This window comes from Pseudorca crassidens, chromosome 5, assembly GCF_039906515.1.
Source record: "Pseudorca crassidens isolate mPseCra1 chromosome 5, mPseCra1.hap1, whole genome shotgun sequence".
Taxonomy (NCBI): Eukaryota; Metazoa; Chordata; class Mammalia; order Artiodactyla; family Delphinidae; genus Pseudorca; species Pseudorca crassidens.
This window is the reverse complement of record NC_090300.1, coordinates 114,937,046-114,964,332: the sequence shown is the minus strand read 5'-3', so window position 1 is coordinate 114,964,332 and position 27,287 is coordinate 114,937,046. Positions and strand designations below refer to the sequence as shown.

The following is a 27,287-nucleotide window of genomic DNA, read 5'->3' as shown; positions in this document are numbered from 1 at the left end:
TCTAAGTCAACTTCCATTCTTCAGGTTAGAAATTATATGTATAGTACAGAGGGAAACAATATGAACTATGCTATTATAGAACACATATCTTAATCTGAAATGAACATACTGTATTAATTTTTAAATAATATAAAGAAAGCTATTCAGAAATAAATGCTATAGCTTGCCTAAAGAGTAAAGAAATATAGCAACAGTAATGGACTTTTATTACAAGAGACTCTAAGAGACTCCAAGACTCCAAGAGACTCTAATTACACTAAAAATATATTAAAATAAGCATCCAGAATCATGGCTCAACAGTCCCTCCCAAATTGGTACATGAATGTATATAAATACTGTGTCAAAGTTATCCCAAAACTTCTTGAAACTTTACGGAAAGTCATTGTGTCTTTTTCAGAGGGGAAAAGGAAACTTTTAACGTTCCAAATGACAGATGTCAAGACTCATGAAATACCTAAATATTCATAACTTAGCAGACATTCTAAACAACCATCCAGGGATATATACATATTTGCTTTAATGTTATTCCTGGGACCCATTTTAAACAAAAAACCGTATAGGAACAGTGGGAGCACAGAGTGAAAACATACTAAGAGGTAAACTCTACTAACTGACTTATATAACCACAAATTCCATTGCAGTTTTACGCTTTCAGATAATTTTCTGACTATAACCTAGCGAGTCTTCAGTAAATAAAGAATTTCTCTTACAGAAATTAGAAAATAGGCAAAAATTATGTGTATACAGTGAGTAAAACATGGGATATAGAAACAAATGACATGAATTTTAGTACTCTGTCACAATGTATAACCTCAAGTTGTATAATTTTTCATTATTTGTAATATAGTTAGAACTTACACTTACTAAACACTTATTACATGCAAGGCATAATTCCAAAGACAACATCACTAAATATTTTAATTCTTACAAGTGCCCAGTAAGATAGGTATCATTATAATCCCCATTTATGACATGATGAAGGTGAAGTTCCAAAAAAATTAAGTAATGTGCCACAGATGATGCAGCTAGGAAGTAAAGCAGCCAGGATCAGAATGTGGGCAGACTGTCTCCAAACTTGAATTCATAACCATTGTGTTATACTGCCTCAGAATGAAAATTATAAAAAGAATACTGACTTTGCAGGTTGGTTGTACTAAGTGAAGTTATGCATGCAATAATGCTTTATAAACTTTAGAAGTTTAAAGAAATGCAATATTAATAGAAAAATGGCATAGGAGTACAGGAAAAAGAAAATGAAGAATAAGGATGCTGTGACTTGGTTACTGGCTGAATGTTACAGACAAGGAAAAGGAAGGAGCAACTGAAATGACTCGAGTTCACCCATGGTTACTAGAAGAGAGATGATGATACTTATAATAATAATAATTTTTGAAAGGCACCACAATTTGTAGGGAGGATGATTACAGTTTTGGATTCAGTGGCTTCAGGAGCCAACAAGATACCATGTAGAGATCTCAGGCAGGCAGTTTCCAAATTTATATTTGTAGTTTAGAACAAAAGGTTCGATTCTGAGATGCAGATGGGGGGCGATTATTTGAATTAAAGAGATGGACAAAGCCTAAAAGTAGATGAGCTCTCTGAGAAAGAAAGAGTAGGGAAAAAGTAAAAGAGGCCCAGGACAACCCCTGAGGAAATATGTACGTTGTAAAGAGAAACAAGATGAAAAGGAGACTGTGAAGGAAACAGGGTCATAGTTGATAGAACAAGGAAGGCAGGGAGGGAAGACATGAAGCATATCAAAGAGAACCAGGTGATCAAGGGAGTTCAGGGAGTAGGTGCAGAGACCAGCAGGTCAATGATGGCCTTAGAAACCAGAGTTTCCAGACTGTAGAGACGGCAGTGGGAGGTCTACAAGGGTTTGAGTGGGCAAAGGAGTATGAGAAGGAGGGGTTAACACACATGACTACATAATGAAGTTTGCCAAAGTAGAGAGAAATAGATAAAAATACTAGTTAGTTTCACAGATTAGTAACCTATTTCTCAATTTGAAAAATGTACATTTTAAAGCAATGATTCAAGAGTTTTTGATAGTTTCTCAGATTCATTTCCTAGTTATTTTATAATTATCAAAATAATTAAAACAAATGTGTATAAAAATCATGGTGAAAAGAACTGTTTCCAGTCCAATGCTTACTGTTGATACTGTATGTTTAGCCACAGCATAAAAGGAGACATTTATTGTTTTATTTAAGTACAGTTGAAAAACAAAAACAATTTAGGTGTCACTAAAGTATATACCATCAAATTGCAGGGGAAATGCTGCTTGGTATAAAATATCTTGTGATAAGGGTCAGAAAACAGCAATCTTTTTTTCTAATTAAAATCCAAAAATTCTGTTTTTCTATCAGTAAGTCATAATAATTATATCCGCCTTTTCCAATTAACCTCCTCAAGACAAAACAAATATTAAAATATTCCTGACTCATAAGGAAACAAGTGTTTTATGTACTCATGGTTAGTTACATAGATAGAAACTGATTTTAGGAAACAAAACTATTAATACAATTGGATTTCAGTATACTAAATACTAATGTGTATAATGATTATATTATTTTCTTATCCAAGAAAATAATTTTCATAATATGCATATAGCAATATAGAGATATTAGAACTTTTTTCCAATTTAAACTTATGACCTTAAAGTCAACTGATTAAATATGAACAGATATCCTTGTATTTTACTAAAAATATGATGGGTGTCTATAGGAAAAAAAATTAGAATGTAAAAGTTTCAGCTCTTTATCTTAAGTTGTCTGGCCTTTGATGTTATATTTGCTCAGGCAACCATTGCCCTCATTTAGTCGAGGGCAGCATATATTGGCAAGGGAAAAAGAAAAAAAGTGGATAAGAATAAAAGAATTAAGTTGGAAGTAGGCTGGCGGTAACTGAAAATATTTTTTTCACTTTCAAACATATTTAAAACTTAAATCCCGTCTTTTTTAGCTACTTGAGAAATATCTTCCAAGGGAATAAGAACTCTCATCAATACCACTGTTAGGAAGAATATGAGGCCAATGTCTTTGTCTCATTTTACAAAAAGAACATTTAGTTACATGGGAATGGCCGAGCCAGGACTTTTTAAGTGTCTACTCTAAAAGTAGAATCTACACATCAAACTAGAAAACTGAAACAAATATCCTTGAGATACTATTGATACTTTGAGATAAACAGAATCTAGTGGGTGACACTTGAACAGAAGGCCTAGAGTTACGATGAATAATACAGTGTTTTTTGACCTTTTTGTCATTATTGCCCCCTGACCTATGACACACACACAGACACACACACACAAGCCTTTTAAGACATTTTTTCCTAATTGCTTCCACCCTGTGAAATTTAAATACTGCAGATCTACTGCAGATCTGTTTAAATATGCTATGATGCTCTGGAGGGCAATAACGATTATAATATCTAAGTTTTGTTTGCCCTCCCTTAAGGATCAATTTTCACCCCTATTGGGGTGATAGCACCCTCTTGAGAATGCAGGAATAAGGCATGTTTGTGAAACCAGGAAGATAGGCATGTTGCTGAAAATAAATGCATGCATACTTCTCCGTGTAGAGAAGGCACATGCTGTATGAATCAGGTAGTCAAAGAATTGTTTGATTATACATGTTCCAAGAGTATATAAAAAGAGCATATCTGGTCCACGTGATCACTGCCCCCTGGATTTTATTCCCATCAGGCTCATTTTAGGAGCTGTCAGAAAAGTCTGGCTCTCACTTTGTTATACAGCAGAAACTAACACAACATTGTAAAAAAAAAAAAAGAGAAGAAGAAGAAAGAAAAAAAAGAAAAGTCTGGCTCTAAAAATATTGGGAGTGACTAACAAATATCATAACAGCAGCTTTTCAGACAGCCTCTTCAATAAATGGTGCTGGGAAAACTGGACAGGTATGTGTAAAAGTATGGGATTAAATCACTCCCTAACACCATACACAAAAATAAGCTCAAAATGGATTAAAGACCTAAATGTAAGGCCAGAAACTATCAAACTCTTAGAGGAAAACATAGGCAGAACACTCTATGACATAAATCACAGCAAGATCCTTTTTGACCCACCTCCTAGAGAAATGGAAATAAAAACAAAATTAAACAAATGGGACCTAATGAAACTTCAAAGCTTTTCCACAGCAAAGGAAACCATAAACAAGACCAAAAGACAACCCTCAGAATGGGAGAAAATATTTGCAAATGAAGCAACTGACAAAGGATTCATCTCCAAAATTTATAAGCAGCTCATGCAGCTCAATAACAAAGAAACAAACAACCCAATCCAAAAATGGGCAGAAGACCTAAATAGACATTTCCCCAAAGAAGATATACAGACTGCCAACAAACACATGAAAGAATGCCAACATCATTAATCATTAGAGAAATGCAAATCAAAACTACAATGAGATATCATCTGACACCAGTCAGAATGGCCATCATCAAAAAATCTAGAAACAATAAATGCTGGAGAGGGTGTGGAGAAAAGGGAACACTCTTGCACTGCTGGTGGGAATGTGAATTGGTACAGCCACTATGGAGAACAGTATGGAGGTTCCTTAAAAAACTACAAAAAGAACTACCATATGACCCAGCAATCCCACTACTGGGCATATACCCTAAGAAAACCAAAATTCAAAAAGAGTCATGTACCAAAATGTTCATTGCAGCTCTATTTACAGTAGCCCGGAGATGGAAACAACCTAAGTGTCCATCATCGGATAAATGGATAAAGAAGATGTGGCACATATATACAATGGAATATTACTCAGCCATAAAAAGAAACAAAATTGAGCTACTTGTAATGAGGTGGATAGACCTAGAGTCTGTCATACAGAGTGAAGTAAGTCAGAAAGAGAGAGACAAATACTTTATGCTAACACATATATATGGAATTTAAGAAAAAAAAATGTCGTGAAGAACCTAGCGGTAAGACACAAATAAAGACACAGACCTACTGGAGAATGGACTTGAGGATATGGGGAGGGGGAAGGGTAAGCTGTGATAAAGTGAGAGAGAGGCACGGACATACATACACTACCAAACGTAAGGTAGATAGCTAGCATAGCATAGGGAGATCAGCTCGGTGCTTTGTGACCGCCTGGTGGGGTGGGATAGGGAGGGTGCGAGGGAGGGAGACGCAAGAGGGAAGAGATATGGGAACATATGTATATGTATAACTGATTCACTTTGTTATAAAGCAGAAACTGACACACCATTGTAAAGCAATTATACTCCAATAAAGATAAAAAAGAAAAATAACAGTAGCTTTCCAACCTTGCAAGCAAAAGAACATGTTTGACTATTTTTATTTATTTATTCTGCTAATATTTCTTTGGCCTCATTTATAGGAGAGTCCATATACACACAGAATTTTAAAGTCTCCTAATTAAATGAGAGAGCCCTATCAGTTCACATAGCTTTCAGAAGACCTTGCTTTAATAAATAAAATGCCTTTCAAAAAGTCAATAAATGAATTTTTCAAAATGTACCAGGGTTATAAATGTTTATTTGCTCAACATGTAATAATCAAGCTCTGTCATACTACTATTTTAAAGTCTATAGCTAGGCATAAAATAAGCTGATCTTTAAAACAATATGTTAAATGCACAGCATTTTTACATTATAGTAAAGAAAAAGAAAAGAAAATATAAAATGTGGAATGAATTGTTAACTACATAATGTAATTGATATTTTTTATTAAACTATAGATAATATATTGGAATAATCCAAGATATCTGAATGTCTTCTCATTTGTGGAAAGGTGTTATCAAGTATAACATGAAACTTTCACTTATGACTTTTATATAATCATAATGTATGTAAGATTAAAGTATTGAAAAGGTGTGGATTATATAGGTTTTCAAACTTTCATATTTGTCATCTTTTCATCCCCAAATGGTCATCTCAGCACATCTCAAAATGGAACCTCTGAATGATGGTGGTTTTGTGTATGTTGGTGAAGCTCAAACACCTATCATTAGTTTTTTGGGTTTTTTTTTTATTCCTTCACATTCCAAGTGTCTTTATTTTAATCACAGGCACCCCCTCCAGCTTTATTAAGATATAATTGACATATAACATTGTATTAGTTTAAGGTGTACAATGTGTTGATTTGATGTACTTATATATGCAAAATGATTACCACCAGAGCTTTTAATACCTCCGTTGGGTCACATAATTACGATTTTATTTTTGTAGTGAGAACATTTAAGATCTACTCTCTAAGAAACTTTCAAGTATATGGTACACTATTATTAACTGTAATCACCATGCTGTACATTTCCAGACTTGTCTTATAACTGAAATTTTGTACCCTCTGACTAATATCTCCCCATCTCCCTGCCCCTACCCAGTCATTAGTTTTTTTTTGCTTTATCACTGTCCTTTATTCTTTTTTAACTTTTAATTTTATTTTATTTACATTTTTCATTTTATTTATTATTTTAAAAAATAAATTTATTTATTTTAGGCCGCGTTGGGTCTTCATTGCTGTGTGCAGGCTTTCTCTAGTTGTGGTGAACAGGGGCTACTACTCTTCGTTGCGGTGCATGGGCTTCTCTTGTTGCGGGGCACTGGGTCTAGGGGCGTAGGCTTCAGTAGTTGTGGCACTCCAGCTCTAGGGCACAGGCTCAGCAGTTGTGGCGCAGGGGCTTAGTTGCTCCGCGGCCTGTGGGATCTTCGTGGACCAGGGCTCCAACCAGTGTCCCCTGCATTGGCAGGCAGATTCTTAACCACTGCACCACCAGGGAAGTCCCATTAGTTTTTTTAAAAAGTAATTCATAAGGGTCTATTAGACAATGGCGTACAAACAAAGATGCAGAGCAGTTTCTGGATTGTTTCTCTCAAGCTATAAAATCCCTCTATAAAAACTGAAAGTTGACATTTTTAAAGTTTAATAGTATAAGCTTTTTAGTTAATTTTCAATACATTTCCTGAATATGTTTTTAAAGGGCAGATAACTATTGTATTGTAGACTTTCTATAATATAGTTATGAACTGTTTAGGCTTTAAAAGTTATGCTATCGGACTTCCCTGATGGCGCATTGAGAGTCCACCTGCCGATGCAGGGGACACAGGTTCGTGCCCCGTCTGGGAAGATCCCGCATGCCGCGGAGTGGCTGGGCCCGTGAGCCATGGCCGCTGAGCCTGCGCGTCCGGAGCCCGTGCTCCCTAACGGGAGAGGCCACAAGAGTGAGAGGCCCGCGTACCGCAAAAAAAAAAAAAAAAAAAAAAAGAAAAAAGTTATGCTATCATTCTTTTTAATTTATAATTTATGCTTCTACAGGTACAACTTACTTTAAGCAACTTAATGATATGAAAATGTTTTCATGAAAGACAAATCAGGTGGTAATTCTTTGCTATATTACAGAATTCTTTAAAATAACACATTTTCAATTGCATCTCAAATTATTCATTTTCAAACTCTAAATTAAAGAAAACTTTTCCAAATGATAGTTATTTCATAATGTGAGTTATACCTATACTACCTATATTTTTAAAACTGCTTAAATCAAGCACCTGGATCATTTTTGAATTATGAAATAAAATGCAGAGGTTGATTCAAACTTGCACAAAGAAACGTATCTTTTATATGACCTACATAGACCAAAAATTTCAAGTACTATTACTTGATTACTTTGGATATAAATATACAGTAAGAATAATTTACCTAAATAATATAATGATAGTTTTATCCTTATATTACATAACTTAGGTGGAATTAACAATTAAATTTCTCTTTCATTTTGAGGCAATAATCAGAGGAATCCTAGTATTTGTATGGCTCTGGAAAATGGCAGTTTTATTTTCCTCATAATCTTCAGAAAAATCTTTTTTTTTAATGAAGTAAATGATTTTGAACCCATCCACAAGAGATACATCCAATTTATTGACTGATGTGAATAGTGTGGAAAGAACTGAGACCTACAGTTTTAAACCAATTTTAAAGAACTCCAGTGACAGAAGATCTTGCAGTGCTATATTTAGTGTGAGGTCACTGCCCCCTTAAATCTATCTCTCACATTTTTAGTCCAGTAACATATCTAAACTGTGGATCTGACAATGTCAATCTCCTGTAAAAACCCTTCAATAGCTCTCTATGACTTGGCCTCTCTCTCATCATTCATGTCCTAAATTAATATGTCCCTCATTCTGTTTCACCTTCTTAGCTTTTCATAGTCACCATTCCAGTGAGGGACACTCATAGAGGATCAGGATAGAAAGGAATGGGGCACTTTAAACTGAACTCCCTTTCTGTAGGACACCCTCCCTTATAGCCCACTACTTCCACCCCCGTCCCCCGAGTATCAGTTTAGTGTTCTTCCCTGGGGTACTCACACTGCTCAATGCGGATCTTGAAGGTGACATTTATCACCCAACACACTACGGCTATCTGGCTTTGTCAGTCTCCTTCCTGGACACTACGCTCCGTGAGCTAATGCCTATGTCTTCTCTTTGTAAGATAGGTCCTAGGCTGGTACCTGACCTGGCAGTAGGTGCTGAATCGCTGTAGAATGAAGGAAGCATAGGGGACTAACAAGTCATTTGTAAGACTGGCTTGAAATTTGAGAATAAGTTACTTTCTCTCTTGATTTGTTTCAGATTGCTGCACAATATAAAATTTGGTTTGTTATTTTCCGCTTTGACTTACCTCCTCTGGAGGGATGTCTATAGCTAGAGATTTACCAACATCACTGACAATCTAAGCATACATTTTAGGTAAAATAATAATAGAGTTGGCTCTCCGTATCCCAGGATGCAAAAACCACTGATACAAAAGACTGTACTGCGTGACTGATTTTACGTAAGGGACCTGAACATCCTTGGATTTTGCTATCCTGGAGGGTCCTGGAAGCAATCCCTGCCCCGTCACGGGAACTGAGGGCTGACTATATTGGCTCATATGAAGTAGTGTGAGGCAGACAGAGCTGTGCTCAAATTCTGGCTCTTGTATTGATCTGAACAAGCCACTTAACCTTTCATGTCCTTTACGTGTGAAATGAAGGCAATCATTCCTACCTTTCAGGATGGCAACACAGGTTTAAATGAGATATTATATGTAAAGCACTTATTGTACTGCCTTGCTCAGGGTAAATATTCAAGATATTGGAGCTAGTTTAAGACTACCTTGTTCAAAGACTGTCAAATGAAGACAAGTCACCCAAATAATATGCATGCCCCCAATCCCTCAAGGAAAATATATTCCCAAAGAGAAACCTGTGTCTCTCCAGTGAGAAAGGAAAAAGAAAAATTACTATATTTCCCAAGGAATTTAATCACTCTACTACTAACTGAGATGAGTGTGTATATTTCACCATCCTGCTTTGTTTGGGGGAGTGAGGTGGGGTGGAGAGTTAAAACTCAGATAATGATCTCAAGTTTTAGAGGCAAAGAAATTCACCTTCTAAATCCTATCTCCTGTTGGCAAGTTGCTCAGGAGAAACGCTGTCAGAGCAGATTATTTGTGTTTAGAGCAGTCACCATCACATCCCAAGAGATGACAGCCATACATAGCTCACCAGCTCTGGTAATATATAATCAATCACCTTTTGCATCCTATGGTTATAAGGATTTTTACAGACTCCTTGAATAATACTGGAAAAGTCAGCCATTCAGTCTTTTAGCTAAAATAAACTCTCTGATCAATCCTGCTTGGAAGGAAGATCTGGGGGTTTCTTGGTAACCTCTAGAAGCCTATGAAAAGCTCTAAAAGGCTGTGAGCCAAATAACAAGACTTACTATCTAGTAAAAGTGGAGAGAAGAGAATTAGTAAAAGAGAGAAATGATTCAAGAGCCTAACGCCACAGCAGAAATATTGTGACGTGTAAAGAAAATCCATACCATGGGACCAGTGGGGGAGAGTGGGATGCATATTCATTTATTGGCATATCCTTTAGGCAGATTCCACCAATAAGATGAGGTTATCACCCAGGTGGGCCTTTGGGATTGGATCGGGGGAGGCTTAAAGATATAACTCTAAATTAGGAATCCAGGGCTAGGTATGATGTCCATTATATATTAATTTATCTTTACTCACATGTCTTAGGATAATACCTTATTTTTTCCCTTCTTAGGAAGATGAGCAATTTGACAGAGGATCCTGGACCTAGATGACTCCCTGAATTTAGAGGATTCTTCTGTGGGACACTGAAGCTCATAAAGTGAGGCTTTGAAGTTCTTTTAAAATGCTAGGTAACAAAGTAATAAGGAAGGTTTGATGAAATTTCTATGTTTCTAAATAGTGTTAAATTACATAGTTCCTCCATTCTGCAAACTCCACCATCTACAACTCAACAATGGAGCTAGAGAAGTTTATATACTAAACTTTTAACCCAGGGCTATGTGGATAGTGAGTTCATTCAATGTTATATATACATACATGCATACATACACATACACATACACACACAGTATACATACAATGTGTATTTATGTGTGTGTTTTTGTGTGTGTAGTAGCCTAAGAGCAAATAATTCAGATATTAACTTTAGAAAAAAATTGTGCTCTTTTCACTGGGACTTATTTTAAGGTCCAGGCCCATTTTATTGTTTTGTTACATTAGGAAATCTGCTATGCAGCCTACATGTTGAACTTCCTATTTGTGATTATCTCACCTTGAGGAGAGAGAGATGAAAAGAAAAATACGTGTCTCCCATATGTGGGAATTTTCTTTCTTTATAAAGATATGATCATATACCTTCTCACTGAGAAAAGTCAGTGCCCTAGATGGTAAGTTTTGGCTTAAAATCCACAACACATGAGGAATAATATTCCATTGATTAGCATGTTCTGCACAGAAGAACGATCTTATTTTCCCAGCAAGCCTCTCTAATGAAATAAACATTTGAACCAACAGTAATAATTAATATCTCTACTTTCTGATGCAGTTTTAGAGCAATAAACCAAAGAGAGAAAAAAAATTCTTGTTTCTGGTGTAAAAGGCTTAGAGGCAAATGACCAGAGAGCAGCAGACCTTGCTTAGATGGATAAAGACTGGGGTCCTGCAGTGGGTCTCATCTTATTGCTTTAACCATTTCTTTGGAACTTCAGTAGGACGTCAGCCCAGCTGAACAGCAGTTTAGGGAGAATCATTTACACCACACCCAATAACACCACTGACAACGACACAGACCCCAAAAGAAGAAATGCAGGGACTTATACAGATATCCTACCCTAAGATCAAGATGGGAAGAATTAAGGACACATAGGTTCAGTTGCTTCTGTTTTCCTCTCAACATCCAGATTACCAGTAGACCCTTTTCCTATGTGTAAAGGGTGTGATGTATTCAACTTGAACAATGTGAGTGGGCTAGAGAAAAATGTGGATAAATTGCATCAGAAACATTCTTCACTAGGTTAAGATGAACTTCTCTAAAGTGACTCTTCTCCCAGGTTATAATCGTCGGCAAGGATTTGAAGGTTCTTGTGTGAAAATTAACCTGTCAGAAAGAACACTTCTGGTACTGAGCGGGGTATTTAAATCATGTCGGGAAAGGGACAGGTGAGTCCCTCAGCTAGCCCCCAGTGATCCCAGCACAGTCTGGACCTGTCTTTGGCCCAACTTTCATTTTTGCATTTCCTTCCAATCAGTGGATCTCTATGTTCTATCTCCACAAGTTAATCACTTTGTGAGATTTTTTTTTTAAAAACCACTAGTGTCACAGCCTCACGATCGCTGACTCTGGCGTGAAAGGTTGATGAGGCTCAGGGTTCAGTATTTTAAAGATCCCCAGGTAACTGCAGCAGTACTTCCTTCTTAGCCCCATGCTGTACTCATGTTCTCATTAAATGCCAGCCAAAATTGGTTATCAGTGTGCTGTGAATCAAATCAGGGCCATTACTTTTAAGTCTATGCCATTTAAAATAGATTCTATTTGTGTCTCTGAGCATTTTAACAGGGCTTCAAGCCATTTACAGCTGCTCATATTGAGAATTTTGCAGTTTTTCACAGCTCAGTTTTACAGACTTCTCCTAGCTGTGTCACATTCAGTAAACTTGCCTCAACAAGCTAAGAGAAAATGCCAAAAACCAGCACTCCTGCTGTTCGGCAGAGTGCATTTTGTCCTCTTATAACTGCTTCAATTCCAGCACTTAGCAGGAAGACATTTAAATTTTTATTGTATTCCTATCTATCAGAAAAAAGAAGAATTTACAAGTTTGACACTAAACAATCACAGATGGAAGATGTGAAGTAGGATCACACATTTTACACTGAAGTATAATGCAGCTATCACTAAATGCAGACCGACACAAAATCCATCCAACTTTCCCTGTGGCTTTAGGGAGAATGTAACATATTCATTAAAGAATGTCCCACCGAATTTCAAATGTCAAAATACAATATAATCATATTGAGAAAATCCTTCAAATTTAGGAATGGAAATTTCATAATACTGCTGAGAGAGAAAATTGCCAGTTTGTAATTATGCCTCTTTCTCCGCAGGTACCACTCATTACAGAAACTAGGAAAACATCATGGTAATGAGATTCCTAAACAAGAAAGTAATAAAAACAGATGTACGCACACCAGATGACCACGCTGTTAATAAAAGACAGTTTACTCCATTGTCATGATTTTAGTTTGTTTATAAATAGAGAAAACAATATAAGAAAAGTAGAAAAGCCTTCTCATTTAAATTCTATCTGTTGATAAAAATCTATTCGAGAAAGTTTCTCAATACCAACCAGGAAAACTCCAGAAGCAGCCCCATTCCTGTTTGCCTTGTTTGCTATGGGAAGTCCAAGTCCAGCTTCCTGGTCTTTCATTGGCCCTTCACTGACAGTTGGACTCACAACATACCCATCGTCTGTCCCAACTTCCCTTCCTCGTACTGTGCCCTCTATGATTTCTGTTCTAGAACCAGAGAACTTTCCTATATCTTTTACATCCTCTTGGAATTCTCTCTTTACTTCCTAGCCTTAAGGAATCTTTAAAAAATTCCAAAGCCCAGGCTATAGCAAAGGCCAATTCAATCACAATTTCTAGTATTTTTTGAAACTCTCCAAGTCATTCCAGTGTGCAATTTTGAGAATCAGTGATTTATGGGTTCTCTATTACATCAGCTATTTTCTAATACTTTCAAAATCCTTCCCTCTTTTGACAGATGCCTGACAAAATTCCAACCCTTGATCAACCATGGACTACTAGGGAAAAAAAAAATGTCACACAACAAAGAGGTTGATTTGGCTTATAATCTTGATTACAAATCTCAAATGAGCATTCAGTATTACCTAGATATCCTACTACAGTTCTCTAGTATTTTCACGCCTGAAGATGTCCATTTCATACTTCTACTTTTTTTCTCAAAAGTCTCTTACTCCTTCCACTCTCAAATGATGACCTCACTGATAATATAAAAGTTATCAAGCATGAACTTCTTTGCCTTCACACAACTCTACTTACATCCAGAAACTGACATGAAAACAATTGGTTTAACTGAATGAATGAATAAATAAATGAGGGACCAAATCAATGAATCCCAATGATTCCAGATTACTTCTGACATTTCAGTTTTATGCAGTAACAGCTGATGTCATGGGGAATATGTATTTTATGACTGCAACATGAGTTTTCAGTTTTCTGGACTACCATGCCATATTATAGTAGTGAAACATTGTTAGTTTTGTTGATTTTAACCCTGCTAGTTCAGTACTTTTTAAATGAGAAATTGGAATCACTTATGTTTTGACATAAACCCAGAGAGTTACATGCAGCATTAAAATTTCTAATGGAATGAAGGTGTACTCATTTAGAAAATGGTATTCTATAACATAGAGTCCCCAGGAGGAAAAAGAAAATGGTAACCGGGAAAGCAAAGCTTCTGTTGAAAGAATGATTCTTACTTTAGTTCAAAGACTTTCTGAACAAGTGGAACATGAACATGACAGTATTGAAAGTGATTCAGATCACTCTGCATCTGAATCTCTATCTATATATGATGAAACTCAAGAAAATGAAGTCAAGTTGCTTAAAAAGATTTTCTTCAAGTTATAAGACACTTGGTTACGTGAAAATGAACATATTTGGAGTTAGCTGTCCAATGTAACCTTCTCCTACCATTGCCCAGCCTAGGATAGGATTACAAAGAGCTTTCTGAAGAGCCAGAACATTTTTCACAGAAACTGACTTGGAACTAACTCGATGATGACAACACTTTAATTCACGTTATTTTTGAAATTCAAATCTTTAAAAATGATTAAATAATATTATTTAGTTTTTGACTTTGAGATTAAATTTTCATCATTTTGTTTGGATAGTTGATTCTTAAGATTATACATGTCTGCCAATATTTTAAATCAGCAAGATATGTGCTTAATATTTAGATTTTAATTTATACTTTACTTGATATTTTAAAATATGTACATGTTTATATTTTAAATGAGTTAAATACTTAGGTTCTTCTCTTTTTCTAGAATTCTAAGCAGTCTTTAATAAAGAATACCATCAATGCATTATTTTGGTATTTCAGTTGACTCTTGAAAAATGACAAAGTTTATCCACTAGTAACTTATAGTTGGCCCTCCATATGCTTAGCGCCTCCACATCTGTAGATCCAACCAACCACTTAGTTTGTAGTACTGTAGTACTAAATACTGAAAAGTATTCATGTATGAGTGGACACTTGCGGTTCAAAATTGCATTGTTCAAGGGTCAACTGTATCTGGAATTAATACTGCAGCATCAGTATTGGTGTTTTTTTCCCAGTACACAATTACTGGACATAGTAGCCCATTTGCCTGCCTGGCCACACCTCTCTATAGCAGTTCCTGACAAGTCACATGACAAGGTCATGCAACTACTCTCTCTGCCTCAGTAAGCTGGGTTAGGAAAAGGTAGCACTTCCAAGATAACCAGAGAACCACCAGAAAATGGGGCAAAATATATCCTTAACCACAGTTTCTTCTTCTTTGAATTGCTTTAGCAGTTTATCTACATACAAGTATAGGCATAGTGAGAAAGTACTGTGGGTTCCGTTCCAGACTACCTCAATAATGTGAATATTGCAATATAGTGAGTCACACAAATTGTTTGGTTTCTCAGTGCATATAAAAGTTACATTTACACTATACTATAGTCTATAGTAATAGCATTATTTCTAAAAACAATGTACATATCTTAATTTAAAAAATAGTGTATTGCTGGGCTTCCCCGGTGGCGCAGTGGTTGAGAGTCCACCTGCCGATGCAGGGGACACAGGTTCGTGCCCTGGTCCGGGAGGATCGCACATGCCACGGAGTGGCTAGGCCCGTGAGCCATGGCCGCTGGGCCTGAGCGTCCAGAGCCTGTGCTCCGCAATGGGAGAGGCCACAACAGTGAGAGGCCCACGTACCACACACACACACAAAAAAAGTAGTGTATTGCTAAAAAGTGCTAACCATCATCTGAACCTTTGGCAAGCTGCAGTAGTAACATTAAAGCAAATCAAAACCACAATGAGATATCACCAAACACCTGTCAGAATGGCTATCATCAAAAAGTCTACAAATAACAAATGTTGGAGAGGATGTGGAGAAAAGGGAACCTTAGTACACTGCTGGTGGGGGTGTAAATTGGTGAAGCCACTGTGGAAAACAGTATGGAGGTTCCTCCAAAAACTAAAAATAGAATTACCATACGATCCAGCAATTCCAATCCTGGGAATATATCTGAAGAAAATGAAAACACTAATTCGAAAAGATAACATGCACCCCAATGTTCGTAGCAGCATTGTTTATAACAGCCAAGATATGGAAGCAACCTTAGTATCCATCAACAGATGAATGGATAAAGAAGATGTGATACAAAAAGTATATATATACACACACAATGGAATATTAGTCAGAAATAAAAAAGAATGAAATTCTGCCATTTGCAACAATGTGAATGGACCTAGAAGGTATTATGCTTAGTGAAATGTCAGACAGAGAAAGACAAATACTCTGTTATCACTTATGTATGGAATCTAAAAAATGAAACCAACAAATGAATATAAAAAAACAGAAACAGACTCATAAATTAGTGGTTACCAGTGGGGAAATGGAAGGGGTGGGGCAAAATAAGGGTAGAAGATTAAGAGATACGTATTAAATAAATAAGCTACAAGGATATATTGTACAGCTCAGGGAAATATAGCCATATTTTATAATAAGTTTAAATAGAGTATAATCTGTAAAAATACTGAATCACTATGTTATATACCTGAAACTAATATAATACTGTAAATCAGCTACACTTCAATTAAAAAAAGAGCACTGATCACAGATCACCATAACAAATATAATAATAATGAAAAAGTATGAAATGCTGCGAGAATTATGAAAATGGGATAGATACAGGAAGTGAGCAAAGGCTGTTGTAAAAATTGTGCCCATAGACTTGCTCAACGCAAGGTTGCCACAAACCTTCAATGTGTAAAAAACACAATATCTGTGAAGTACAATGAAGTGAAGTGCAGTGAAACAAGGTATGCCTGCAACATATATTCACTGAGGTCATCCTATGTGTAAAGCAGATGTTTTTCATTCTATATTTATTTTTAACCAACAATTAAACATTAAATAACCACTGATTATAAAAATCGCATAGACATATCCACATAGATTATCAATAATCACGTCTTATTTTTCTGTCTCCTTTTAGTTATATTACAAATAGATAAAAAAATAAACCATAAAGCTATTAAACCATCAGTCAATACCAGGCCTTTCTTACTGAAGAGTTCATGATGCTTTAAAGTGATTGAAAACCACATTTTTTCATTAAACTTGCCAATCAATGAATGATCTCTAAATTGATTTCTTTGGGCCCCAGTTTTTTCATTTATTTGAAATTTAATATTCCCAACTGACTTTAATCTCACTCCACTGCTTCAGTCCTACTCCTTCTTAGACTTTCCCTAAGTTTGTCATATGGCTTTCTTGTGCCTTTCTATTTTTCTATGTTTGCCTGGCTGAAGCAGCTGATAAATTCCACCAACAACCTAATCTCTTAACCCAGTTTCCTACACATTTACATGACATTCTCTGCTTATCTCTATCACTGTATCTAGTGAATGTACTAGGACAGAGATACTTGTCTGCTTACTTGTCTGGATCCCCTTTTGGGTTTTGAGACCTTGAGGGCAAGAACTCTTTTTCACCCAGGAATATCCACCACTTAACAATACCTGGTACATAGTAGATACATATAAATGTCTGAAGTATGAAGGAATGTTATCAATTGTGTTAAAACACATTCTAGAATGTGTTATAAATATATTGTGTATAGTTTAAATTGATATATATGTCAAATTCACTAACTTTTTAAACTGAAGTTGCTTTATATCAATCTACATCTCTCTCTCGCTCCCTCCCTTCCTCCCTCTTTCTGTGTAAAATAAATCTCGGCACAGGTATTCCAGAAAAATATATTAAGTTTTTTTTTTTTTGCAGTCCGCAGGCCTCTCACTGTTGTGGCCTCCCCCGTTGTGGAACACAGGCTCCGGACGCGCAGGCTGAGCGGCCATGGCTCACGGGCCCAGCCGCTCCACGGCATGTGGGATCTTCCCGGACCGGGGCACCAACCCGTGTCCCCTGCATCGGCAGGCGGACTCTCAACCACTGCGCCACCAGAGAAGCCCTATATTAAGTTTTATGCAATGCTCACACACACTCATACACAGATACCATATAATATATAATAAATGTTAACTGATTAATATCATATTGGCTTATCCTAGAAATGAGAATCAAGGCAAACATCACACCTCTTCATACGTGAAAGTTAAGTAAGATGTTTTAGCAGCAGCATTCAGCAGACATCACTATGAATTAAAAAAAATAAGTAATCTTAACTCTTAGTGAGATTTACTATAGAAATGGCTTAACTTCTGTATAATTAACCACATAATACCACCTAGGAAAATGTCATTTGATTTTTAACAAAGAATTACTGCCTTTACTGATGTTTTCAAGAGGAAATGAATTAAATATTTTAAGAAACTTTTACATTAAACAATATACCATCATATAAGATTCTAAAGAAACACTCTTGGATGGAATTGAAACATCAGCGTTCAGGACCCATATATTCAATGGAATAGCTAGTAATATTAAAAATAGTAATAATAAATTTAACTTCAAGTGAAATTAAATTTAAAGAAACATTAACTATGAGTTATGTGCCTGGCAATATTCTAAGTCTTGTGTACGTATTAAATCATTTCACCCTGAAAACAATCTTCTGAGGCAGGCACTACTCCATTCTACCACTGAGCAAACAAAGGCACAGAGTAATGATGCCCCTTACCCAGCTCACACAGCTAAGTTTGTATTCCCATCGAGATCGCTTTCTTAACCACTATGCTCTACCTTTTCTTTAAAAGATATTTATTAACCATATTTTGGTAGCTAATCTATACACTGATCTAATAATAATTTTCATTTCTAATTTTTTCACATTGTAAATAGAAGAAAAAGACAATCAGCTGCTGTCATTTTCTAGTTGTACAATATTAGGTGTGTCCCTTTTCCTCTCTGAGTTGTAGCTTTAGTAAAATGGGACTTGGAACATCTACCTAGATACCTGAATATTCTTCTTTCACCCCATGTTTCTTTGCAAGCCAGACAGTATTAAAAAAAAAAAAAAAAACTTTTATGAAGATTGAGTTAGATGAGGCATATGAAAATGTTTTAGAAAATATAGTATGCTATGTCAAATATAAATTTACTTTTGTTAATATTTATTATAACTCTTATGATCAATGATATAAAAGTAATTTAACTATCCCTGCTCCCCTCTTCTATATTTGATTCTTTCATATGATGATATGGTGGAAGAATAGGAAATATAAACCTATTTATTCATAATCAATTAAAATAACCTAGCAAATTAAAAATTAAAAAAACCTTGCAAATATTCCCCTGGCTTTAACCAGAGTGAAAGAACTTTTTTAAACTCAAGATTATGAGTATATAAGACAAAAAATAAAACAAATCAGCCAAACTGGTATCATTGTGAGAGAATTCATATTGATCTTAATTATTTTTGATAAACAGAACACATATCTAAATGCCTGATGAATTTAGGTAAATAGATTTAAATGAAAAACTACAAAAGTATGTTGTTTTCTTACTTCTTTTAAATCATTCTTTCTCTACTAGAGGGAAATAAAAATAAAATTCCAAAAGCTAGTAAGTTTTAAAATGCCTAAAACATGAGTAAACAACCAGATTGCTCCTTAGTCTTGAATTTCTTAAATTGATCTTTTTAAAAATTAATTTCTTACATGCCACTTGAAAAAAAAATAACTTTCCTTAAAACTACAACTGGGGCTTCCCTGGTGGCGCAGTGGTTGAGAGTCCGCCTGCCGATGCAGGGGACACAGTTTCGTGCCCCGGTCCGGGAAAATCCCACATGCCGCGGAGCGGCTGGGCCCGTGAGCCATGGCCGCTGAGCCTGCGCGTCCGGAGCCTGTGCTCCGCAACGGGAGAGGCCACAACAGTGAGAGGCCCTCGTACCGCACACAAAACAAAACAAAACAAAACTACAACTGGTGATTGCAGCTAATGAACTACTGCTAAAAATAATTACAAGGTAATTATATATATGCATATATGTATATATATAAATATATAAAATAATCCTTTTTTGGAAAATTGTGCAAGTCTTGTGATGTGCTAGATACTGTGCTAATTGCTACTAGTTCATGAAGATATAATAGTGAATAAGATACAGATGACCCCTATTTTCATTCAGTTTTAAATATATCAAGGCAGCTATATATTTAATAGTTTTTGAAAATGTAATTTTGTTATGTGCCACAAAAGGTAGGTATAGGGTAATATAAAAATGTATAATAGGTAAAACTAGTGAAGTTTGAGGCTTTAGAAAAGACTGCCCTAAGGAAAAAAGATTTGCAAATGAAGGATTGTCAGGTATGGCAGGAGGTATCTGAGTAGAGTGATTTCAGAGGGGAGAACAGAAAAATACACAGAATTCATAGTGGAAGGAAGTTGGTACATTCATTGAACTGAAAGAAGGCTTGCTTGACTGGAGCAGAGCCATCAATGGGGAGACCCATGGGAGACCATTCATGCAAGGCCTAGAGGTCAGCTGTAGGACACTGCAGCCATTGAAGCCATTCAGCAGGAGAGTGCCATGATCAGAAAGTGGAAAAAAAATATTTAAAGTCATGATAGCTTACAGGGAAATATTAAATTTCATAAAACAACATCAATAATCAGAAATTATAGAGACTTTGGAGATTACTGGTTTCAAAGTTAGTAGAGAAATGCTAGATTTAGATAAGACATTGAGACAGAAGGATTTTTAAAAAGTGCTATATTGGAGTTAAACATTATAAGCCTTTTGAAGGACAAATGTAAGAAGAAAACTTCAAAAGATCTTTGAGTTCTGTATCAAAGAATAATTTCAAAATTATATTTGATACCACAAATATGGTCAATTTACAGACCTTATAGAGAGATGCTAGAAATAATTATGTTTATTTAGTTGTGTTACTATTGAAAGTTCCATGGGAAGAGTTTCCAAAACAGAATAGCGTCTTAGCCATCCTCAGGTTGAATATATACAGTTAAGAGTATATTAATATAAACATTTCACAAAATTTATGAAGTTACTGGAGATTTGTTAAGATCTTAGCTGTCCATGATCCATTTTTACCCTCAGGGAAAATATTGACCAAGACTCAATTCTCATTATGAACTTTCATCAGACCTTTTTTTTTTTTTTTTTTTTTTTGCGGTACGCAGGCCTCTCACTGTTGTGGTCTCTCCCGTTGAGGAGCACAGGCTCCGGACGCGCAGGCTCAGCGGCCATGGCTCACGGGCCCAGCCGCTCCGCGGCATGTGGGATCTTCCTGGACCGGGGCACGAACCCGTGTCCCCTGCATCGGCAGGCGGACTCTCAACCACTGTTCCACCAGGGGAGCCCCATCAGACCTTTTTTAATCTGAAAGTTATCAATATTAAATTAACTAGGGCCATTAATTCTCTGTCATCTGCAGATAGTTTTATTTTACTCTGATGCTCTTTTGCATGCTATGGGCTAGAACTGTCTTCAGCAAAGGACAGTCTCAGGAAAAGGACTCTATCAGGTACTTCAAACTACTGACACTCTCAACTCTTCGCTATAGGCTTCTGAGCTGATATTGCTTACACAACTTCCAGACTAAAGCAGTAAGCTAAGTCAGGATTACTAGAATTCTCGGATGCAGTGGGCTTCAAGAATTAATGACAGGACGAACAGCATGAAATCAGAGGTCTTCTTTGATTTTATTTCTCTAACAGGAAAGTTGTTTTAGTTTCCACATATATAAGGAAGCTCTTTCATTTTCTTTTTAATCTATCTATATACACTGCAACAATTTAATAAACCCTGCTTTTGTAAATGAAATAAAACATTAAAAACTCTCTCACTTTACATGGTGACATAGTTGTTTACCTAAGTTCATTGACTCCACCTTTTCATCAAGATATAATTGAATAAACTGTGCGACTAAGGCCTTACTGGAAAAGCCATACTCATGAATGATGTTCATTGTGTGAAAGAGGACTAGTTGCCTTTTAGGAACTGAGGCCGGTTTTACTTATGAATACAATGCCTGCAAAGTCCACCCAGGAAGCCCAGCCTGGTGCCTGAAAGACAAAGTGCCGTCTCACAGGTCATAAGGGTCACTTCCTGACAGGTTGGGAATATTAACAAATTTTGGTGATCCTGAGAGAAGAGGGATGCACTGAAAGGTACAGGTTGTATGGGTGAAATCTGGTGTATGGTTTATTGGGTCTGGCTTCCTAATCTCAAGTTAGCAAACAATAGAGGCTTTTAAAAGTCCAAGCTGAGATTTTTTTTTTTTTTTGCGATACGCGGGCCTCTCACTGTTGTGGCCTCTCCCGTTGCGGAGCACAGCCTCCGGATGCGCAGGCTCAGCAGCCATGGCTCACGGACTCAGCCGCTCCAAGGCATGTGGGATCTACCCGGACCGGGAAGATCCGGGAAGATCTGCATCAGCAGGCGGACTCTCAACCACTGCGCCATCAGGGAAGTCCCAATCTGAGATTTTTTAATAAAAATTTCCAGATAGAAATGAACTAATCTGAAGCTCTACAGCTTTTATTGTAGAAAAATGTCAGTCTCCCATATGCATTTTCCAATCTTTCTAGCTCTCTCTAACCTAAAAACTGGTGAAATGTCCTAAAAATCAAATGGTCATGGTTGACCAAATAGAACTGAAAATGGTATTAGTTGATTTTTATGTTTTATCATTCAAGATCCTTCAGACAACAATGACCTTTGAATATTCATATTTTCCTATTTTTTAAAATAAATACATTTTTTTTTCCATCACAGTATCTTGGGCGTTGGCTTCCACATTTATAATACAAGTATACTGGTATACAATTACCTCAAAGAAGACCAATAATATTAGCTCAATATGCTATGACATGACAATTATATCCTTCTTATGTTCAATGTATTACAAACACTATTTAATAAACTCAATGATTAAATTCAGAATAATAATTCTGTTTAAAAAAAGTTCACCCCACTTATTGACAACAATATTAAATAAAATACCAGCCATTAGATTACTTTTGCATCATGTATTAGTATAACAATAATCTTAAAGCAATTTAATTTTCACAGTTTACGCTGTAAAAATAAATGACAGTGCTTTAAAGAAATAAAGTTATAATTTTCTATTTTAAACCTGAACAACCAAACCAAAATATTCTGCATAACTTATGTCATATATAATATTAGTTAACATTTTAAACACAGATTGGATATATGTTCAGCTCATACTTACCCATGAAATTGAGATAGCCTTCTCCGCCGAGTGCATGAGTAATGAGTCGAATCATTTTATGAAGCTGTATTCCACGATCAATAACTGGAGTAAACGGGGTTAGAACACTCATGTTGGTATACATTTCAGCATCCATCAACCAAAATGCCAGCGTCTTATCCCCAACGAGTGCCTATAAAAATAAAAGTCACTGAGATAAATGCAAATAATAGGTACTAAGCAGCTGTGATTTATACTAGAATGACATGCAATTATACAGAATGGAAACAATGCAGAAGAGGTGTGTGAATTAGTATTAATTTCATGTATTTTCCAACAGTCACTATGCTGAAGGTGAGCTGGTGAAATACATGAGAGATCTCATGTACCTATGTTTCTTTCATTTTTAAAATAGCTTGGTGAAAAACTCATGATAAGCTACCTGAATATTTGTTATAATAAGCTGATGCTTCACATTTTTTGAAGTTAGAATAAACATGTATTTTAATGTTGAGAATACTAACAGATATTTTTTCTTTTTCTTAGGATTTGAACAATGAATTTTTTAATTGAATGAATTCTTTAAATTCTATAGTGCTTTACAATTTTCAAAAGTTTCACATACATGATTTCATATAATCCCATAATCTTACATTAAACTATTAGAATACTAATAGATTTTTAAAAATATCTTGCATATCATGATTTTATTGTTTTGAAAGAATGGAAGAGTTTCCTAAAAGTAATTTATATGTATATGCATTTATATTTATATAGATGTATTTATATATATATAATATGTATATAAATATATTACAATGGACCCTCTCCCCTTCAGCAGCAAATTGACAACTTTTTCTTAAAATGTAAAATTTGCTTTCTCATTATATTTGCCATCTAATCTAAAATTAGTTTGTTTTATATGAAAATATAATAGTTGACAAATGGGGCAGGTTAACTCAGAAACACCCTGAGCAGCAGAAGAGGCCTCTTAACGATCTGAATTATTTATGGTTAAAAACAGCTAACTCTCGCCCCGTCAGTGCTCACCCGTCCCCCTCCCCATAACCTCAAGTACGTTCTCTAGGAGGTCTGCGTCTTTATTCCTGCCTTACCCCTAGGTTCTTCATGACATTTTTTTTTTTCTTAAATTCCATATATATGTGTTAGCATACGAGAGAGAGTCATGGACATATACACACTAACAAACGTAGTAAGATAGATAGCTAGTGGGAAGCAGCCGCATGGCACAGGGATATTGGCTCCGTGCTTTGTGACAGCCTGGAGGGGTGGGATAGGGAGGGTGGGAGGGAGGGAGACGCAAGAGGGAAGAGATATGGGAACATATGTATATGTATAACTGATTCACTTTGTTATAAAGCAGAAACTAACACACCATTGTAAAGCAATTATACCCCAATAAAGATGTTAAAAAAAATTAAAAAAAAATAATAAAAAAAAAATAAACAGTTCAATGTTGAGGTTAAATTTTCCTATTAAAAAAAAAAAAAAACAGCTAACTAATGCCAAGTGTTATTTATTGACAAAAAATTATATATAGTGAAACATAGAGACTAAACCATAATCTCCTCACCCTATTACTGTATGATTATTTTCATTTTTAAAAAAATATTTTTACTTATAAACCTATTTTAATCTCTAAGCTATTTTCACATATATATTCATATTTATAATTTTTTATCAGGTTTAAAATTCAGTATACATTTGCTTTTATAGAAAGAACTAGGCAATCTGCATCTTTTTGTACATTCCCAACAATTTGTAATACAAGGCAGAATTATGTGGATCTTTAAAGCATGAAATAATTCTTGGTAAATCCATACTGTTTCTGTACATTTGGGGAGAAAAATTATGAAATTAACCTACCAGTTTCATCTTCAATTTGTTTATTCCACTCATTTATTTATTCTTGTGTTCATTCATATAAAATACACATATATTGGGAGCTCAAAACATGCTATAACTGCTAGGAGTTTGTAATGGAAAGATATCATTTATGCATGCATTTTAATTTTCATATTGTTATGTATTTGGCAAGGGATTCCCCCAATCTTAAATTAATACTACTCATTTCTTATTTTGTTACGTTTTGGTTCTGGTTTCTTCATAGGTATTTATTTGATCTTGCTCCACAGCCAATTTAAGTTGAAAAGAAAGTACTGCTCCAACTAGGAAGATGCAAAACTTAATATATGTCTACTTTATGAGTGAGCAAACATTCTGTACAGGCCAAACAGTACATAGTGTAGGCATTGTGGGCTCCTTCCTCAGTCTCAACTACTTAAATATACCATTATGGCTCAAAAGCAGCCATAGACAATAGGTGAGTGAATGAACATGGCTGTGTTCCAATTACCTTTACAAAAACAAGCAGCAGACAGAATCTGGCCCATGGGCCTTGGTAGCTGACCTCTGGTCTACTTATACTTTCTTAATAGTTCAAAGGAGACACCTGAAAAACTACTGTCTACCTTAAATTGTCAATTTCTGCTGAAATACCGAGGAGCTAATTGGTTTAACTTTAATTTTCTGAATACATATACTGCAAATAATTTCAGACAGTTTTACTGTCTTTTTAATGTATAAGGAGTTCATTTTATGTTGTTTATGCTGGTTCATAGGCTTTATATAACTGAATGGCCTTTTCCTGCATTTATTTATGTTTATTGAGTGACTACGAGGAATAGCACAGTGCTAAGGCTGGAAATACAAAGGTATCAGAAGCAAATTTTCTGCTTAAAATGTGATGAGAAAGTGAAGAATGGGGAAACTATTTTTTCCCTATACACCTGGATGAAGGCTTCAAGGAGAGTATGTCTGAGCCAGGGCATTAGGTATTCACACGAGCTTCCCAGGTGACGTAGGCATTTGCAGGTGTGTGGGGAAAAGTACAAGATTGGAGCAAGGTTGACCTACTCAGGAATGGGTGGAAATTTAACAGTATTGAAGAATAGAACTCTTGGAGGGTTGAGCAGAGAATAAACTTTGGCATGAGCCAGGATATGACAGGCTGTGAATGAGAAGCTTTAACCAAAAGATCTGGGTTGACAAAATTAGCTTTGCCCTTTGGAAAATACCTCAGACTACATTACAGAGGATGGACTAAAATCAAGAGGGACAGAGGTCAGGGCGATCAATCAGCAAAAGATTTCAGTGACTGAGGGAAAAAATGATGAAAGCTTGTGAAAAGGCATAAAAGAAAACCTTTAGAAGGAAACCTAAAATGGAAATTAAAATTAACCTGGATTAGCACCAACATTCCTCTTGTGACAACAAAGGAAAACATGTAAGATAACACTTGAAACTGTCATTCACAATCATTTAATTACAGTTTGGCAGGGTAAACGTGGTACTGCATTTTGAAGCTGGAATTTATGGATCTACAAAATAATTTTTAAATGTTTTTCAAGTATGAATAGTTGTCACATAAAATAGACAGATAACACATTACATTAACTGTATTAAACTATAGAAATTTGTACTGTGATATGTTTATAATTAGGTATGTTAATAAATACAGACAGAGACAGAATGGTTTATACACATATTAATTTACCTGATCATGGCTCTCTGCATAAGCAATGCACTTTTCAAGGTAGCGTCTGTTTGTGAGTGTATACACTATATTGCCCATATTCCAATCTTCATCTTTATATTCTTTAAGTAACTAAATAAAAGACAAAAAATAATTCCAATACACCATTATCATCCTTACTTTAAATCCCAGTCTGAGGGTATACAGCATATCAATCCAAATTATTTGAGATGCAGATATAAGCACAGCCACAGAGCAAAAATATCTTTGTCAAAACTTTTACTGAAATCACAGCTTTTATACAGACTATCCAAATGACAGTGGTGTTGCATGTGTGTGTGCATGTGTTTTTCTGCAGATGATTTGATCACTGCATTTTAGGATTTTTGTAAACTTTTTCCTCTGTAATAGCTGCTACCTCTTGATTAATGACCACAGTGAAGTGTTGTGCAGTATGTCTTTCCGGAACTTCCACAAGGTAGAGATATACTTGCTACATTTTTAGGTTTGAATGAAAAAAAAAATTAGCAAGAATAATGTCTTGTTCCATTCTTAAAAAAAAAAATTAAAACAACTGTTATTTCAAAGTATAAAGCCTAATTATCATGAATAATTATCATCTTAACAGACCACACATTTTTGTTTCCACTTCAGCTGCTACTCAGTCTCCAGTGTGGCTTCTATGCCACTAACACCTCTTCAGTGCAAATGACCTTGCCAAAATCTCAGACTATGATTGTCTCCTAGGTCAGTAATTGCTCTTTCTTAGGCAAATGCTTGCAGTACATGATGATAATGCTGACCCTACCCCTTCCATGAAATGCTTTCCTTCTTAGTCTACCATTGCAAAACTCCTGACTGTTTTGTTTTGTTTTGCAACCACTCTAGACATCCTGTAAAATCCCTTCCTCTGCCTATCCTATAAAAGCTGGTGCTTCTCAGAGTTAATA

General features: G+C 35.7%; 1 protein-coding gene across 1 annotated transcript in view; it reads right to left on the bottom strand.

Annotated features, from left to right (window-relative positions):
• GBE1 (1,4-alpha-glucan branching enzyme 1) overlaps positions 1-27,287 on the bottom strand; it is a 292,532-nt gene that overhangs the window by 53,160 nt on the left and 212,085 nt on the right. The window contains exons 11-12 of the mRNA XM_067739200.1: positions 26,359-26,469; positions 22,803-22,974 (exon numbers count right to left, since the gene is read on the bottom strand). Coding sequence (XP_067595301.1) covers positions 22,803-22,974; positions 26,359-26,469 — 283 coding nt within the window. The remainder of the gene's footprint in view (positions 1-22,802; positions 22,975-26,358; positions 26,470-27,287) is intronic.